Below are 16,394 nucleotides of genomic sequence, written 5' to 3' on the forward strand. Positions count from 1 at the left end.
AGAAATCTTTGACAAGACAAGCCTTCTTATTCTTTTTGTAACTATTCAGCACATAGCCCAGGCTTACGAGTATCAGCTTATTTGTCTTCTAATGGCTGTAGTCTCTTACTGAAGCAATAGTAAAAGTACGGTTTGTGTAAGAATGGGTTTATTTCAGCCACATATATTACCACAGAGAGATCTTGCCCCAGTGAGGTTCCTGTTCTATCTGACTGGCTCACATGCAAGACTGGTGCCTGCTCACTAAACTGCAATGGTCCAGAGCACTCTTAGAACTCTGTTAACTAGCATGAAAGACAACACTCATGAATTAACCTCTTTTAGAGTCCCCAGCTGGGATTAGGCTATAATTTTCTTTAGGACAAGTCTGGCTTGACTTTGTGGCTGGAGCTCTTTTGAGTGCTCACTGTGTTGGGTTGCAGTGGACAAACCCATGTTCTGTCTGGCTTGGTCACATGCATTGGTGTGTGCCCGGCAGTCTGCGGTGACGTTAGCCCTTCCTCTGCATTGGTTGGCAGGCTTCCTGGTAGGCATTTCCCCAGTGCATAGATCTGCTGGAATCGTTCCAGGGCTGAAATAGATCTTTAGTTCATTTCTCTTCATGAAATTCCTGTGAGGAGAACATAAGTGCCTGCTACTGCCCTGAGGAAGTTTTGGTGTTTCACTGGCAGCAGTGTCCCTAGGAATACAAGGTCTTGGGATCCCAGCGTATGCCAGTTACCTATAGCCAGGCCTGTTCTATCTATGCCAGAAGTTAGGTGACATGTCAAAGGCATGATAGGTATCAATACCAAAACTTGTTAGAGCTGCTTGGTGGCAGGTCTCAGTGCTGTGTGTATCACTAGGCCATGCGCCTCTCCATTAACCTTGCAGTTGATATAATCAGCAGTATGGACTCCATTGTTCATTAAACACAGGTATTTTTTCAACTAACATTGTAGGGTATACTGTGGAAGATGGAGTCCATCAAATACCTGCTGACTGAGGACATGATTTTCTCAAGGAGACTACAGCAGCCAGAATGTGAATCTGGGCAAATGGATTAGCTGTAGAAGAGGGACAGATAACCTGGGCAAGAGAAGGATAAGTCAAAAGTGTATGTCAGGCAACTGGCACAGATTCCTGTGGAAAAAACCTTCAGGCAATGCCACAGTTATGCCAAGTTAAAAGTTGAAATGTTTGAATTTTAAAGCTGGGAGTCAACAGTTGAGTCCTGGTCTAAAAGACCACAGATCTTTGGATCTTTGGTTTTTCATATTAGGAAACAGTTTACAGTATTACAAAACAGTTGAAGGAAAAGCAGCTGCTGACAGCTACTGTTTCTGTTTGGACAACTGTAGCTGAAGAAGTTTAGAAAGTAAAGAAATGCTCCAGAAATATTGCTGTGGGATCTCTAAAACCAGGATGAAATGAATTTCTGAATGGGATCTTGATGGTGGGCCTCTGTTGGGACTGTGCTGCAGCCCATGGTCCCAGGGGCAGTGGCCCCTCCTGGGGAGGGTTTCTTCTGCATCCTGCTCTGTGGGCCTGTTCAGTGTCAGTTTAGTAGATTTTTGGTCTCTTTTTATAGCTGGATACTTCTCTTGACAAATATTTTTTGCACTGTAAGAGGACCACTGTAAGAGGGCTTAGACTGACCATAGTGACACAATAACGCACTTCTGGAGGAGTATGTAATAGAATCTTGTTACAGTTGACACCCAAGGTGACTGGAAAGTGAAACAGTGTAGTTACATGCAATCGTGTAACTGTTTTCCTCTGGCAGTTTGAGTATCTCGCTTCAGTTTGGGGAGAATCAGCTTCTTGTTTACTTCTGCATGATAACAGGACAATTACTTCTTGGTTTGCAGGGGTCTTCTTCACAAGTTAGAGTTGAGTGGAAAATAATCCCAACTGTCCTTGAAATTAGTGAGGGCCAGGGTGGTTGTACTTGAGTAAGTACAGTCTCTTCCAGGGAGATGAGAACAGATGTATCTAGGTCTCTGATCTATTTCTCAATGTATTAGAACTCAGAGGAGATGGAGCAATATGTCTCAAATCAGCATCAACTGTTAAGACAGCCTAACCCAGGTGGGTGCTTGACCAGTTAAAATAGGCAGGTATGGACCTACAAGCAAGATCCCAAGTGTGGAGGGAATGTTGGTAGTTTAACCTTCTCTCTGTAGTCCAGAACAGCATGTCACTCCCTTTATCACTCCTGGTTAGGCACTTCATCTCTCCTAAACTGACTAGTTGTTTTAACTTCTGATGTAAATCGGATATAGTGCATGTCATGTAACAAATGGGATGATTTAGCTGCTTTACTGAATCCTTCACTGTGTGTGACAAGAGCTGCAGAAATGATGACTGAGGTCCAGCTGGAAGATGTTCCAGCTTGACACTGCTTTCAACTTAGAACATTTGCAAAGTTCTCCCAGTAAATGTGGAAAAAGGTTAGAAAGACAATGATCTGATCTTTCCAGTAAAATCCCATCGTCACGTGCCATGTTATTGCTTGTCATGCTTTCGTATTGAATTATTGCCTCTCACATTATCATCTCACATCAAAAGGGTTGTACAAACCTGGAAGAAACTGGATCAGCTGGGCTGTTGTGAGGCTGAAGCAAACTCGGAGAGATTACACCTCTGCCAGCAGTGCTGTGCTAGCTGCGTCTCAGAAAACACTTTGGGTTTTTGGTCAGACCCTTACCAGAAGGTCTTTGGATAGCTGTTAGTCAAAGATAGAGCTAGGATTGGTACAAAATGATGGTGCAGGCAGTGATGAGAGAAACATATGCTCCTATCTTCTTCCACACCACCAGTCCGCCTCTCACAGTCTAAAAAGCATGTGAATTTTTGAAAAGTGTAATGGTGGCAAATTTAGTAATAGGTGCTGTAGGGTAATGGCAGCCAGAGCACATTAAATCAAACAGTATCCATATAAGCCTGTCAAAGAAAGGCCAAATACTCGAGCTGTCTTATCCTATTGATGATCAGCCTGCTGCTTTGTTACTACATTGGGATACATGGATTTCAGTTATTTTTAATAATCGTCTCATGCTTTATTTAGATCTCCATTTCTGTCTGTGGAGTCTGTCTCACTTCTATACCATCCACTACAGCTTTTTTTTCTTGACAGTCTCTGGCAGCTTTATTGCCTGGTTTTCTAGTCAGTGCTGCAGGTTAGTAAAGCAGTGAGTAAAATGACCCTGAGATTGCTCTGCCAAATCCTAGTTTAAATGCAGAGACTGTGTTGAAGTCAGCAGGTTTAGGCCACTGTGAAGTGCAAGCAATTTAGGCATGCTGATGCTGTACTGTTGCTCATCAGATGTTTTCATGCATGTGATTTTGGACTGTTAAGTGGATGATTTCTGGGGGTGAAATTTCTTACTGGTTTATCAGCAATGCTAATTCTTCTCCATCTAATGCTTTATTATGATTACATATCTGAGCTCTTACAGTCCCTGAAGAGATGGCAGGAAGCTGAGGGTATCTCCATTTTGTTTATTGCAAGGCAAAGCAAAACTGGAACAGTTCAGAAAGTACAGGCCTACAGAAAGCCTACAAGCTCCATGGACCAGTGCTCCAAAGGCCGATCACATTTTAGCCTTGTCACTCTGTGTGTTGCGGATGCTCTATGACTTTTCTGAGAACACGCTACTGAGATGAAACACTGGGTGGTAGGATTATAAGCAAGTAATGGTCTGTAACTTAGTACTCTTCAGCAATAGCTTTTCAAAGCAGCTATAATGTGTCTCAGCTGTAATTTGATATTGAAATGGTTCCTCTTTCTACAGATTCCTGGGGTAAATCCCTCAGCTGAGATGCACAGTTGCAGATTCTCCAATGTTGAAAGAGCTCATCTACATACTAAAGATGTAAGCTCACATACTTTGTGAGAGTGTGGAGATGTTGTGGGTTTCACCCAACTGATTCGAACACGCTCGTAAACATCCCCGTGGCTGAGTTTTCCTCCAGCACTGGCAGTGTGAATCTGCACTTGCATAATTTTATGAATAAAATAACTGAGTAATGCCTACGCATTGCAGTGAATGCACATGGCTTCTCACCACTGAGAAGTTTGCTGGGCTTCAGTGCCCAGAGATGCTGGGGAGCTCTAAGTCTGCACAGCACATGAATCCCTTGCTGTTCTCTCATTCAGTGCTTGCACTGTGGGGTTCATTCCCATTGCTTCCTCTTCAATGTCAGCAAAGCAGCATTCCCCAAACACCCTTCTCTGACTGCTGCTTCCTTGCTCAGTGGTATTGTATCTTAATCTTCTGCAAGGGCTTGCGTGCACCAAATATGTGTGAGCTGGATGAACTGGGCTGTATGTACAACTGAACACAGGTCACGGGCAGAAGGTGAAAAGGGTAGTTCCGGTGTTATTAGAGGGATTACGTGTGGAAAGGAGTTGATGTGCCTTTTTTCTGTCATTACAAGAACATTGCAAAAGGTTGGAGGGAGGGTAGGTGCTACAAGCATCAGAAGTTCTTACAGACTGCTCACTTGGGTGTTTGTACTTGGCTGTTGTTCAGTCCTGTTTCTGCCTATCTGGGCCTCTTTTCATGCCCATTTTTCACCGCTGTTTCCAGCTCCTTGCCTCTGGAGGTATGTGCTTCTTTTTGCCAAGTCTGTCCTTGGGTGGCAGCTGAAGATTTCATCTCCCAGTTCAGTATAATTCAGAATACATCAATTGCCTTATATTTTGTGCACATGCTCTAGTATGCAGGAAATACATGTTTGTGAGGTGTTAACCTCAGCCATACAGCTCAGGGGCCTGGGCTTTCAAGGTAGTGAGCATAGAAGGCCATAGGCTTTTAGCTTGGACACAGTATTGCCCTCTGAACGCAGTATCTCCTCTGTGAGCACTGGCTCCTAATTTAGGCACCCAAGTTGAAGAACCCTTTCCCTTACTATATGACTGCTGTTTGATTCTTCTTGTTTCCTGGTGCTGCAAAAGGCAGGAGTTATAATCAGCACTTCATTCCTCTGATAATTATTCCTCCCATCTGGATGGAAATGACGTGCTTCCCTGCTTTCTGCCATTTATAGAGAAGTGTCTGCCTGCGCTTTTTTTCCCCTCAGCCTTTCTTTTCACTCCTTTCTCAGCATGAGACAGGCTTGCTGGGTCTGCCTCTGCTTCCCGTTTGCCACGTGTGAGAGGCTGAGCAGAGGAACATTGTGTGCTGCCTCAGGACTCGGTGGGGCTGACCTGCAGAGCATCACAGAGTGAGGAATTGCAACTGCTGGATGAAACTCATCAACGCTTAAGCTCAAGGCACTGCATTTCTCAGGACTCTTTTAAAGATCACTAGTTATTTAATCAATTTATTTATTTATTTTCCCCTGTGGATCAATCTTTAAATTGTGAGATCTTCTGAAGATAAATGTTGTGTAGATAAATGTCCTACTTACTCAGCAGTTCGGTACGTAGAATGAAAGAGAATGGGGAGCTTGGAAAAAAAATGCTTGTGAAGGGAGCTGATCTGGAAGCAGAGATAGTGATTAGAGACAGTGTTTGCCAAAGCCTTGCTATTTCATGTGACCATATGCATTCCGGGGGGCTGATTCAGCTTACTTTGAAGTCAGAGATAGTATATTGTTGTCTTGTGTCTCAGTTGGATGAGCCTTATTAAGACAAGCCTGGACTCTATACTGCATAATATTTCTCCTTTTGGCTTCCAATAGAGATATCTGTATGGAAGAAACAAGGATGCTTCCTTTCTCTTTCATTGTAAATATGTTTTCTTTTTGCAACAAATCCAAATGAATGCAAAAGCACTGCAGCTTGCAGATTGTGAACATTCCTTGCCTGGATCTTGGGATTTAGAGAAGGGATGGTGTTGAGGAGAAAGGCAAGAGATCAAAGCTGCAAAGCTCTGAGCCAACCCGTTTGTATGGAAACTTCCCTCATTTTTGTGCTGCAGCAGCAGAGCAGTAGCAGCCCATCACTGCAGCTCTTTCCCAGAGCCTCTCTCCAGTGTGGGACTCACACCTGCTGGTGGCCACCAGTTCCCCAGCCTTTCTCCCATGGAAGAAAGCCATTTTACAGTCAGATGGGGTTAAAAGCTGCTCTAAGGCAGTTCAGGGTGCCTTCACATCTTTCTAGCTTACCAGACATCAGGAGCTTCTGGTCACTTGTACAGAAACCAGTCTGAGCTGCCTAATGCTCGCTTTGCATAGCTGGTCTTTTGTGTCTTGTCTACCAGGGAGAACATGCATACGAAATATGGTGGCTGTCTCAGGTATGAAAATTGTTGAAGACCTAGACAGAGGAATAATCTCTTCTAGTTCACTGCCTGAACCAAATACGTGGTTCAAATGCCAAATCAGCAAAACCAGGTTGTTCTGGATTGATCAGACTATTTCTCTATCAGAGATTTGGTATGGAAGTAGGTTATTCTTTTTAAGGAAAAAAAAAAAAAGAACCAAAAGAAACATATTTGGTCTGAAGGCACCATTTCAAAATAAATAAAAAACAAATCAAAACTAAATAACCCTCCAAACCTCACCCTGAAATAATTTGATTTTTAAGCAAATGAGAAAAGGAAAGGAAAACAAAAGAAAGGAAAGGAAAAGGAAAGGAAAGAAAAGAAAAGGAAAGGAAAGAAGATAAAAGAAAAGAAAAGAAAAGAAGAGAAAAGTAAAAAGAAAAGAAAAAAGAAAAGAAAAGAACCTAGCATTCTTGAACAGCAAACCAGTCACCTGAAGAAGCTCTTGCAGCTCTAGGGAAAGGGTTAAAATCCCCTATGGTGTCTCCACTGACCTCCACATTACACTGAAGAGGAAACTGGCCCAAGCTTTCTTTTGGTAAAGAATCTGAGTCAGAAAAGCCGCCTCTGCTCATGGTTCATTGCTCCTCCCTCTTCTCTTATCCAAGACGTCTCTGGGCCTGTTTCTATACTTAATATTTTAGGTCAACATTAGTAATGTTGAATTAAACTGGGTTCAAGCAATTCTATTCTACATTGTGGCTTGGAAAGAGAATCACCCTAAAACTTTTAAACCTTTTACATTTAAAAGAAAAAGTTTTTTTTCAATGGATGGGCTGTTTCTTCTCAGGAGTTTGGACATTCTGCAGACTAATGTAATAACATATGTTTTCACAAGGAAGCATATGTTTGAACACTGTCTCATGTAGCTGGGTACTTTGAAATCTGTTAAGCCAGACTAAAATGCTTGCTTGACCCATAGTTGACTTGGGCTTAAAGAAATTTTATTGCGCTAGTACAGCCCCGTTAGTTGTAAGTATTTTGCAAAGCTGACTGTTTACTGTTGTTGTTATTGTCATATTTAGAGCTCTAGAATTTACAAGTAACAGAATTAGTGTGCAATATCTATTTATTTTTCTTCCCACAGAAGGAATCAATCTACATTTGTAGCCTTAATTTTTTTAGGAATATTTGTTGCTTAAGATTTACCCTGTTTGTTGCGTTCATCAAAAGGTCTGTCTTCAAAGTACTCTGAATGTATTCTTCCTATGTGGCATGTGGACTGACTATGATGATAGAGTAGCCTCTAGAATCAGATTCCCTCTGGATGAAATAATAAGCTGTGATTGCCAATTCAAACATTCTTCAAGAGCAGCCAACAGCTATTCAGGCTTCTAATTAAAACAAAGCTGAAACATTCACTGTTGTGTGTATATATGACTAGAAATCTTAGTATGATGTACTACCAAAGAGAAACTGAATTTTAGTTGTTAATATGTGAACTTGCTAAGCTACAACTGATGAATCAAGCAGCCTCACGCTTCCAGGCTTAACTATACGGTAGAAAGCACAAGCTGCTTTTGTTTTCTTTTTACACAAGGAAATGTAATTTTCTGTCTAGAACAAAAGAAAACTGGTAGTGAAGTGAACTAGGTATTGCCTAATTCATTTGCTCTCACTGAAAACGCCTATGCCTCAACTGTCATCTCTGTAAAGAGGTATTTTCCCTAACAGTGTGAATAATGATCTATGCCATAGCTTTCTGTCCTCAGTTGTTAATTGATCCAGTATGTAGTAAAATCTGAATTTCTTATATTTAATAGCTTTTATTGCAATATATTCTGTACTAAACCCATGAGTTTTAGAGTCATCTTTAGATATAAAACCAAAATCAAATTGGTTCAAAAGCTTTGAACTTCCTGCACATTTCAAGTTTCTGCAAATTCAAATTTTATATTTGACTAGATCACTTTTGGGGTGATGATTTTCTGTGTAAGATGGTTGGAAAACTAGAAGGACCCTGTGCTCGAACGACCTGAAGTTCTAAACCAGTTGCTACTTATGTACTGACTAAAGAAATGGATGCAAATTGTTTATTTCACTGATGGCACTTATTCATCTTCATGCTTCTTGGTTCAGTGAAAGGTTTAGAGAGGTCAGGAGTTTCAAGAAGATGGTGGGTTATTCCACTAGTTCTTATGCTGCTGAAGTGTATTGGATCACATTTAAATCTTGACAATAAATTTTGGTCCTCTTTTTCAGATGTTATAAATTCAAATTTTGCAGTTTGCTTGTTGATGTATTTTTCATTTATGTCATATTTAGTGATAAACTGTTCAAGCCTCTCTATATTAATGGCAGGATGAGTTTCCTTCTGGGAGATATTAATTTAATATAAACTGAAATGAAGAGCTGCTTAATTAGAAGGCATGATCTGTTTTAAAGGACACTTTGAGGATGCAGTATGGTTGGGGCGGAAATCTTCCCTCATCTTTTACATTTCCAATCTTCCCTCTTGGCACTGCTGAGCTGAAGTGTTTGGTCTTTCTCTGCCTTCTCTGAGGAGAAGAGAAAGATGAAGGTAGCATCAAATAAAAGTTGTCTTATTGTGTGTAAGGGTGGTATGTTGAGAACAGTTATTTATTGGTATTCATTTCACCCTGTGAGTGGCTGCTGTAGATCTATAAAATCTACTGATAGACTTTAAAGTAGTTATGTGCCTTAGCTTTTATATATCAATAAATTTTCCACAGCTGCAGATGCTCAGAAGCACATCTTGTGAAATCTTTGCATTTTATTAAAAAAAAAAAAAAAAAAAGCCAGTAAAAAAACCCCGAAGAAACTTGTCGACCTCATAGCCAAGTTCTCCTCCAAATACTTCCAGCTGCAGCTAGAGGGATGAGTCATGCTGAAAGCTGAGGAGCTTTTCCAAAAGCCTTTCACTTGGTTCACATGATTTTTTTTAACTCTACATTCCTGTCTGTTTTTCTTTTCTTAAAAAAAACCCCAAAACGTGCAGGCGAGTCACCCAAGGAAAACCCATACGAAGATGTGGAGCTGAAAGGCCGTCACGCGGGCCGAAAACCTCATCAGCTCTCTGAGAATTCCCTAGATTCTTTGCACAGGATGTGGACGCCGCAGGACAGGAAATACACATCACCTCCCCAGGTAATGCCGGTCTTTCTGGGCTTGAAGCTTATTTAAAACTTTAGTAAGAAAATCAATCATGGCATAAGAGGAAGAGCAGTTGTACCGAACCAGAAAGGGTATCTGGAAAAGGAGTACAATCAAATACATAAATCGTTGCTGGGAATGCTCTTGGCAGCTATAGCTCAGCTTCTCAGCACTGTGCTGCTGAAGCTGATGGCTCTTTGTGCTGGGCTACAGCCTGATGAGTTTCAGCAGAATCCTTCCACCGATTAGTTGTGAGCTGAATCTGGCCCTAAGTTATCTGTATGGCTGCATCAGTTTGTGAATTGCCTCTGCACTTGCTGCTGGGCTTTTAGTTATAAAAAGCTGCTTGGCTTTAGGAAGGGAAAAGTCAGCTGCTTAATCTTGCCCATGTATTGTTATGTATGGCATATTGTGACTTTGCTTATGTGAAGTGCATAGCGTGGCATGTTTTACTGTAAAATGGTGAAGGCCAAGTATGCCCCCCCCCCCCCGTAAATGAATAATAAAATAATCAGAAAAACCTGAGTGTCTGCATTTAACAAGGCTGTATATGTTGTGTTTACAGCACAAAGTAGAAGACCTGGAACTCTGCAGACTTTCCATTTTGTGATGAATTTTCCAAAGCAGTCTGTTTTTTGTGAATGCTGTGCTTTGTTGTTTATGGGATCGTGTTCATAAGGAAAAATATAAATTTCATCACATACTTAATTTTGAGGTTCAAAACGCCTTTTAAAAGAACTTTGTTTTGCACTGAATCAATAGAAACTTTGCAGTTGAGCAAAAAGGTTGCAATAACTTACAGTTTTGTCTTGTAAAGAGGCCTAGAACAAAACTGATTATATTTTCTTTCACTTTTTTTGTGTGCGTGTGTGCATCACAGTCCAAGAGACGAAAGAAGTATCACCAGGGTTCTTAGTATGCACCTGGCCCATCATTTATAGAACAGGAGTGGTTTGAGCAAAGCTACTGAAAAGGGAACAAGTGAAAAATAGTAATTGGGCAGAGTAAGGAGAAACAGAAACTGCAGCCATGAAGATAACTCATAGTAAGAAACATTCTATGCATAACAATTCTTTTCAGCAGGAATTCAACAGGAATTGTGTAGCATCTAGAGGATCCAACAGGGTTTACAATTAGGAGAGGAACCATATAGGTCTATAGTACGATACTGTCCCCTGTTTTCTGTTTTACACAGGGTGACCAAAGAATACACAGATTAAAATGAATTCTGTAAAGTTGCTCAGTAAATAAGCCCTCTCTGGTATCTTTGCAACAGGGCTATCTTTATTCTGGTAGCTTCTTTTTGAAATGTTGCCAGGAGTTTCCTGCCAGGAGTCTGTCTTGCCATAGTTGTGCTGTCACTGTGCTGATATTTAAAGCCAAGAGATACTAACAGCAGGTCAGTTATGGGCCTGGGTAATTCTCCAATGACCAGAAATAGAAAAGTCTCAATTTCCTGAAGAATGGAGGCTTTGGCAACAATTTATCGCCCAGTTTTCCATCATAGCAACATAGCTGGATTAGCAACCTTACTTTTCAGTCATGGATGATGGTAAACAAGATGGAAGAGATCAGAAGGTCAGCAGCGTTTCAACAATCATCTCCAAAAGGAATTCCTTTCATTAAAGTATAGACTGCTGCAGATTTTCCTGGCATGCTAGCCTGTGTTAAGCAGAGGCCTCTGAAACACCGGTTTGTGGTCATTTTGAATCCCACTATGTCTTCTTCTCTCCCATTCATCAGATTTTGAAGTCATCAGATATAAAAATGTTTCATTGATGACATTTTATGTGTGGCACAAACTCCACACCTACAGAAACACCTATGCTTAATCCCAGATAGTACAGTGCTGTAATAGTTAAGCTCTCCAAGTAAAACAAATGAGTCATTTATTACTGCAGGTTTTTAGCTTATAATACTGCTAATAGAATATTAGTAAATGCCAGTTGACAGCTGTTTGATACACTGGTACTTTTTTCCTAGACATGCTGGTTACACTTCTTACAGTGTTTGTTGTCAGGAGGAGAAAACAGTGACCTGGCCTTGCCAGCCAGCTGATTAACCTTCCTAAGAGCTGGGCATAGCTGCTCAAATGGCTGCTCCAAAAGAATCCCAGTTTTTAAAAGATAGCTGTTATTTGGTGCTTAATCCTGTCAGTGAGATCTTTCCCTTTCCACCTGCAATCAGTTTTGTATTTTAAATGGAATTCTTTGGAAATGCAGGACTGGGTAACCGTACCTCTGTACATTGGCAGATCTTAAAACTACTTAGCATCATAGATATAGAGCAAGCTTGATTTTCTACCTTTTCTCTAAGATAAAATAGCAGCTTCTATGTAGATGCTCTTGATTTTCATTACTGCAAGCGAAAGAGATGGATCAGGTCAGTGTTCTGATGTCAGCCAAGCCTTTAAATTAGGTTTGACGGCTCATAAAGTTGATGTGATGTGGGAACATGGAAATGCACCAAAGCCAATTGTTCTCTTTGAAATCTGAAGTGTTAGTTATTGACCCCTGCCCCTTCATTTTGACCTTAAAACCTCACTTTGCACATAACTCTCAGAGGAGTGTCTCACCTGGCGTGATGTCCTTGTTTAGCCACCACCACTCACAAAGATCTCCTTCTGCACTAAGTATTGCTGAGGAGGGGAAGAGCTCAACCTGTTCTTGTTCCTGTAGCTACCTTCGAAGCCCAGCAGCCAGTCTCTGCGCATCAGCAACTGGTCAGAAAGGAAGAGCCACCGCTTGCCACGGCTGCCCAAGCGGCACAGCCATGATGACATGCTTCTTCTGGCTCAGCTTGGCATTCCCTCCTCCCCTTCCAGCATCAACGAGGATAGCCTGAGTACCACAAGTGAGCTGCTGTCTACACGGCGGGCCAGGAGGATCCCAAAGGTACTGGCAGGGTGATCAGGGTTACCCTGAGGTCAGGTCACCTGTCTGCAGAAGCTTGCACTATCCAGCCATCACTGAAAGCTTTTTTTTGTATCCTAAGGGAAAATTGAGATCAAAACAGAAACAGTCACTCTCAGGAGTCAAGACATACTCCTTTTTCACATGTAGCCATACTGTGAAAATCCCTTCTCTGGAAGTGGGTAACTGCCCTGATCCAAAAGTAGCAAACATCTCATTGCCATCCTTGTGCAGAGTTGATTTTAAGCCAATTCTATTTTCCAGACTTCACTTTAAGCTCTGTGGACGAAAGCATTGTTGCATACCTAACTCTATGATTTTGAAGGGGTGATGGCCAAGCAATTATTATTTATAACATGCAGCAGCATCTGAAGTTATTTTTTTCCCCCCATCATTTCTTTACTGGTCTCAGGAAAATAACAACTATTGGCCTAATATGTTTTCCTTCATTTACTCACAAGCCACCCTATCCCAATAACCCTGTTGTCTTGCTGGACTTGAAGCAAAAATCAATTTTCCATTTTTCAAGGAGTTTTCCAATTCAAAATGGGATGTGAAAAAATCCCAAGCCACCAGACAACAGCAAAAGAAACCAACAGACCTCTTTTGGTACAATAGCAACAGAGAGAACTGCCAATATATTTATTTTTGGCTTGTGAACAAAGTTAATTTTTATCATATATTCAGCTCTTTCCTATTCTTATTAGAGAGCATATTTTAAAGTACATGAGTGTGAGTACTGTGAGTAGAGGGAGATTTTTATGCGCTTGTCTATTAGTCTGAAATTCTGCCTAAGGCGGAAATTAATCCTACTTCCTTAGTATTTACTATATTTTTACTTTCTTGGAATATACTACTGCACAAATGAGCATACATCTGTGAAGGATTCTACAGAATAACTTGCAGAGTATCTTGGTTTTGAGTAGAACTTGGACAGTTTTGATGTTAGTTTTGTAGCCAATCTTTATTTATTTGTTTAAATTTAGGTGACACACATTCTCCTTATATGAAATTATGCTTTCTGCATATGGATGTTAATAGTTTTATCATAAATCTCATAATTAATTATCATTAATTATTCCATAATTATTTTTATACTTATCATAATTATCATAAATAATAATCTCTGGTTTTGACAACTGTACCTCCTAGAATCACACATTACTGAAAAATAGCTCTTTTTCTTTCTCAATCAAACAACTATAACATATGGTTATTAGAGAGAAAAGCTTGAGCCTAAGAAACTCCTGTTCTGTACCACACCAGTGATGCTTTCTGAAGCAATATCCAAATGCTTTAAACGTCTGGGCTTTCTGTATTTTACCCTCCTTGAAGTAGCTCCTGCAGACAATCCCAGCAAGGTCTCTCACTCCTGGCTCCCGATGCCTTGTTTAGTGCTTATGTGCAGGAGTTTCTGGGCTGGGGCATGTGCTGGAGCTGGGCAAGGTTTAATTCTGCTGGCTCTGCCATGATGCTCTGCAGGTTCCCAGTGGGCCAGGCACATGGCTGCAAGCTGAAAAGTTCCAGCAGGGCCTTGCTGGTAGGATGCACATGGCTCAGTCAGCATGTAGAGGTAAATTCCCTAATCCTACTTCAAGCAGAAGAACCAGAAAGGACTTCAGTGCTTCACAGTGCCTGTTCTGGGACAGACCCTCTTCCTCTGTTGGAGGGGTTGCATGAGTTTTTGTTCCAATCTCAGCTCTGCTACTGACTTTCTACTGTGTCCTCAGCAAATCAAGTTTCACTGAGTTTATTTCTCTCTGCAAGCTGAGGTAAAACAGTTTTTGTAAAATATATTACAGTTCTATGAGTAAAGCTGCTATAGAATGAAATATACTGTTCATGACTCATAAAATATTAAGAAGATTAATTGCTACATATTTATGACTCTCCGGAAGATATAGTACTCTGTTAAATTACAAATTCTTAGTAATCTCAAACTCTTGTTGAAGGCACTAAACAGAAGTTATCTCATTAATACTTTTCATCATCTCAGATTTTTTTTGGCTGGACAGTCATTATCTGCAATAGCCCTCCTGAAGGAAGTCGTAAAAATGATTACCAGGAGTTAAAATTCTGGTTAGTGCTGATTCAAGCCAGCTAAAAGGGGCACTAGCAGCTAACTTCAAAATACTTTCGTGGATAAGGATAAGATTGGAGACGGTAGATAAAGCACCTCTGATGTAAGGCAAGTACGGCACGAGTTGGAAAGCGGAGAGAGGATGAGTCCATAAGTGCCAGATCCTCAGCTGATATTATATAGACTCAAAGATGCTTGTTCACTCTGTGCCTAAAAACGCTTTAAAAAGTTACAGCTTCCTCCTTCTGTGTTCATTTGAACACTCTAAAATATTAGTTCAGAGAGGTGTTAACACACATGTTACTCTTACATATTCAAAATTAAATATGACCTTAATGTTCATAAGAGTTCGGTAAAGTTGGATATGACTAATGGATCACTGTTACTTAGACAATGGAAGTGAAGAAAGAAACAGTGGCATAGAGAAAGAGGTGGTAGAAGATAACAGCTACCTTTGAGTTCCCAGACTCCTTGTGCATTTATTGAAGATGTCAACAAGTTTTTCAAAACCAGGATTTACATTTCTGAGTTACTTAATAATTTAAAAAATATAGCCATAGGTAAAGGAGTGAGCTTCAAAATAAGTGATTCAAACAAACGGGATTCAAAATGAGGGAGATAAATGCATTTTGAGCTGGCAGTGTGCGCTCACAGCCCAGAAAGCCAGCCGTATCCTGGGCTGCATCAAAAGGAGCATGACCAGCAGGTCGAAGGAGGTGATCCTGCCCCTCTGCTCTGCTCTTGTGAGACCTCACTTGGAGTATTGTGTGCAGTTCTGGTGTCCTCAACATAAAAAGGACATGGAACTGTTGGAACAAGTCCAGAGGAGAGCCACGAGGATGATCAGGGGAGTGGAGCACCTCCCGTATGAAGACAGGCTGAGAAAGTTGGGGCTGTTCAGCCTGGAGAAGAGAAGGCTGCGTGGAGACCTCATAGCAGCCTTCCAGTATCTGAAGGGGGCCTACAAGGATGCTGGGGAGGGACTCTTCATCAGGGACTGTAGTGACAGGACAAGGGGTGACGGATTAAAACTTAAACAGGGGAAGTTCAGATTGGATATAAGGAGGAAGTTATTTACTGTGAGGGTGGTGAGGCACTGGAATGGGTTGCCCAGGGAGGCTGTGAATGCTCCATCCCTGGCAGTGTTCAAGACCAGGTTGGACAGAGCCTTGGGTGACATGGTTTAGTGTGAGGTGTCCCTGCCCATGGCAGGGGGATTGGAACTAGATGATCTTAAGGTCCTTTCCATCCCTAACTATTCTATGATTCTATGATTTTGAAATAGTAAAAGCTTTGCGGGTTCAGCTGGCCTGTCATTTATGGTCAAATTCTTTGTTTGGATAGATAAATTAAAAGTTTCCTTAAAAGTATTTGGTCTTACTGATTCCTCATCTTCTTATTTTGCAGCTTGTACAAAGGATCAATTCCATCTACAGTGCAAAAAGAGGGAAAAAACGACTAAAAAAACTTTCTATGTCCAATATTGAGACAGCGTCCCTACGAGGTATGACACAAGCATTGTGGTTCAGTGAATCCATTTGAATGTTACAGGATTACCTAATCCCTTCTTTCATCCACATCTACCCTGGAGTTTACTTCATTTAGAACTTTCATCTGCAAACAGTGATAACTTTCAGTCTGCAGGAGGAGAAAACGGAGATGAGCTAAAAATAAGTGAGATTCTCAGCATTGTCTATCCTGTTAATCCCATAATCAGCTAAAATATTCAGCTGCTTCTTTAGTTCACTTTTTGAGTAATTTGCATCTCTAAGTTTCGTCCAAAATTCACAGTTTTGACCTTGTAATTCATTCATGCTTTTTCCTGGCATGTGAAAGTAACTCACACTGTGCTTCAGACTGCTTCTGCAAAAAGCAGGAGCCAAAAAGAAATTCAGGCCATGTTGGTAGTAGGAGCACAATAGAGCTTCAATGGGAGCATCCCAGAAATACATCTTGTTATAAGGGTACTTTTGCATGTTACTCTTGCTCAGTTTGGTGAGTTCTTGTGATTGAAAATGTTACCCAGCAGACAAA

At 41.0% G+C, this 16,394-nt stretch overlaps 1 protein-coding gene across 3 annotated transcripts in view; it reads left to right on the forward strand.

Moving 5' to 3' along the window:
* DENND2B (DENN domain containing 2B) overlaps nt 1-16,394 on the forward strand; it is a 72,849-nt gene that overhangs the window by 8,984 nt on the left and 47,471 nt on the right. The window contains exons 3-5 of one of the 3 annotated variants that reach the window (XM_080617401.1): nt 9,214-9,362; nt 12,047-12,262; nt 15,768-15,864. In XM_080617401.1, coding sequence (XP_080473527.1) covers nt 9,214-9,362; nt 12,047-12,262; nt 15,768-15,864 — 462 coding nt within the window. Of the gene's footprint in view, nt 1-9,213; nt 9,363-12,046; nt 12,263-15,767; nt 15,865-16,394 lie in introns of those variants that run through there. The other 2 variants (XM_080617402.1, XM_080617403.1) reach the window with 2 other exon arrangements.

The sequence above is a fragment of the Psittacula echo genome (genome assembly GCF_963264785.1).
Source record: "Psittacula echo genome assembly, chromosome: 5".
NCBI classification, from domain to species: Eukaryota; Metazoa; Chordata; class Aves; order Psittaciformes; family Psittacidae; genus Psittacula; species Psittacula echo.